The following is a 1,765-nucleotide window of genomic DNA, read 5'->3' as shown; positions in this document are numbered from 1 at the left end:
ATAATAATAATATTTTTGCTTTTTCTTATTATTATTATTTTTATCTCTTTGGAATACGACAAGTTTCACGTATTACTTTATTATTATCATCATCATAATCATCATTATTATTATTATTATTTACAATTAATTTTTATTTTGTCTCACGTTAGGACGTACATCATACACGTGGGCGTGTCCGATTTTCACGTTTCATCTGTGATTAAATGACGAGGACATGCTTTGATTTTTAACCATCGTCGACATGTGCAATTCCGCTCTTTTTATCTTTTTCTCCAAAAGTATCTTGTAAAATTCCGGATGCATTTGTTTTAAATGTCTTTCGCATATAGTGTTCGGCCTTTGACCCTTAAACGTTTTACCACAGCTCATGCACATGGCTCTGTGTGTTTCCTTTAAAAAATAATCCCATATGAAAGCTCTCGGTACGCCGGAATAAACCATAGTCGTTCTCATTAATCCTAAAATAAAAAAAAATTCGAAAAACAAATTTTATTTAAAAAAACAAACAAAAACAAACGACGACGATGACGATCACGACGATGACGACGACGACCACGACGACAACAACAACAACACCGACAGCGACAATACATTATCGTTATTAATAATAATAATAATAATAAATAGGAACTGTAAAAATTGAAAGTTAGGAAAATAGTAGGTGAGGGGGGAAAAGAGGTGGAAGGGTGGGGGGCATCAATTAAAATCCATTAAGTATTAAAATTAATTAATAAATTTTCTTTATTTTTTTATTTTATAAAACGATTTTTAAAAAAAAACAATAACGTCATAATAAATAAATAAATAATTTTTATTTTACTTATACAATACATAACATTAATAAATAAAATTTATTTTTTTTTGTTGTTAACAAATCGTTCTTCGTTTTAACCCTAAAAAAAAAAAAAAAAAAAATTTTTGTTGTAATTTTTTTTTTTTTTCGATGGTTGATCTGTTTGTTTGTTTGTTCGTTTGTTCTCTAACCTTTTACTGTTTCAATTCGTCCTGTGTAATTTATCGTGATATAAATAAAAACATTTTCTTCCTTTAATAACGCAAAGTGGAATTTTACACGTGGAACACATCCAACGAGTTCTTCTCACACTTTTCAATATAGTACACATTGTGCATCGTCTTGATGTTGTCCGAACTGCCACGTGATCATCATTTATAAAACTTTCTGTGGTTGTTGTATAAAACAAACAGAAAAAAAAAAAAAAATGAAAAAAAAAAAACAAAAAATTACATTCAAAATACATTCGAATCTCTCTCTTTTTCTTTCTCATGCTTTCATCTCACGCTCTCTCTCTCTCTCTCTTTTTTGAGGAAATGACGACACTGAGGAAAATATTGTAATAAATAAAAACAATTTGCACAAAATAATAATAATGATAATAATAATAATACTAATACATAAACGCAAACAAAAAACTTTTCTCTCTCTCTCTCTCACTCTTCGAATCCCAAATTTAAAACGCGGCGTTTTATGTTTATTGTTTCGAAACAAAATTTCACGCTTACTAATACTAATAATAATAATAATAATAATAATAATAATAATAATAATAATAATAATAATAATTTACAAATAATTGATAAATCGGCTAAAAATTAAATTTTAAATGATACATTTTTTACATGAAAAAAAATGTCATTGTTTCTTTTTTTTTTTTTTTTTTTTTTTTTTTTTAATTCATAAAATTTTTTTTTTTTGCTAAAACAAATTTTTTTGCTTTGTAAATGAAAAAATAATAAAAACAAC

At 26.2% G+C, this 1,765-nt stretch overlaps 1 protein-coding gene across 1 annotated transcript; it reads right to left on the bottom strand.

Annotated features, from left to right (window-relative positions):
* Positions 1–192: 192 nt before the first annotated feature.
* Phum_PHUM149740 (uncharacterized protein) lies at positions 193–1,171 on the bottom strand (the record flags this gene model as incomplete). The annotated part of the gene is made up of 2 exons (XM_002424712.1): positions 193–393; positions 1,124–1,171. 2 exons carry the CDS (start codon positions 1,169–1,171, stop codon positions 193–195), a joined length of 249 nt encoding a protein of 82 aa, XP_002424757.1.
* Between the last annotated feature and the right edge of the window lie 594 nt (positions 1,172–1,765).

The sequence above is a fragment of the Pediculus humanus genome, genomic scaffold, assembly GCF_000006295.1.
Source record: "Pediculus humanus corporis 1103172107490 genomic scaffold, whole genome shotgun sequence".
Lineage (NCBI taxonomy): Eukaryota > Metazoa > Arthropoda > Insecta > Psocodea > Pediculidae > Pediculus > Pediculus humanus.
The sequence above is the reverse complement of the archived record's forward strand: the minus strand, read 5'-3'. Positions and strand labels throughout refer to the sequence as shown.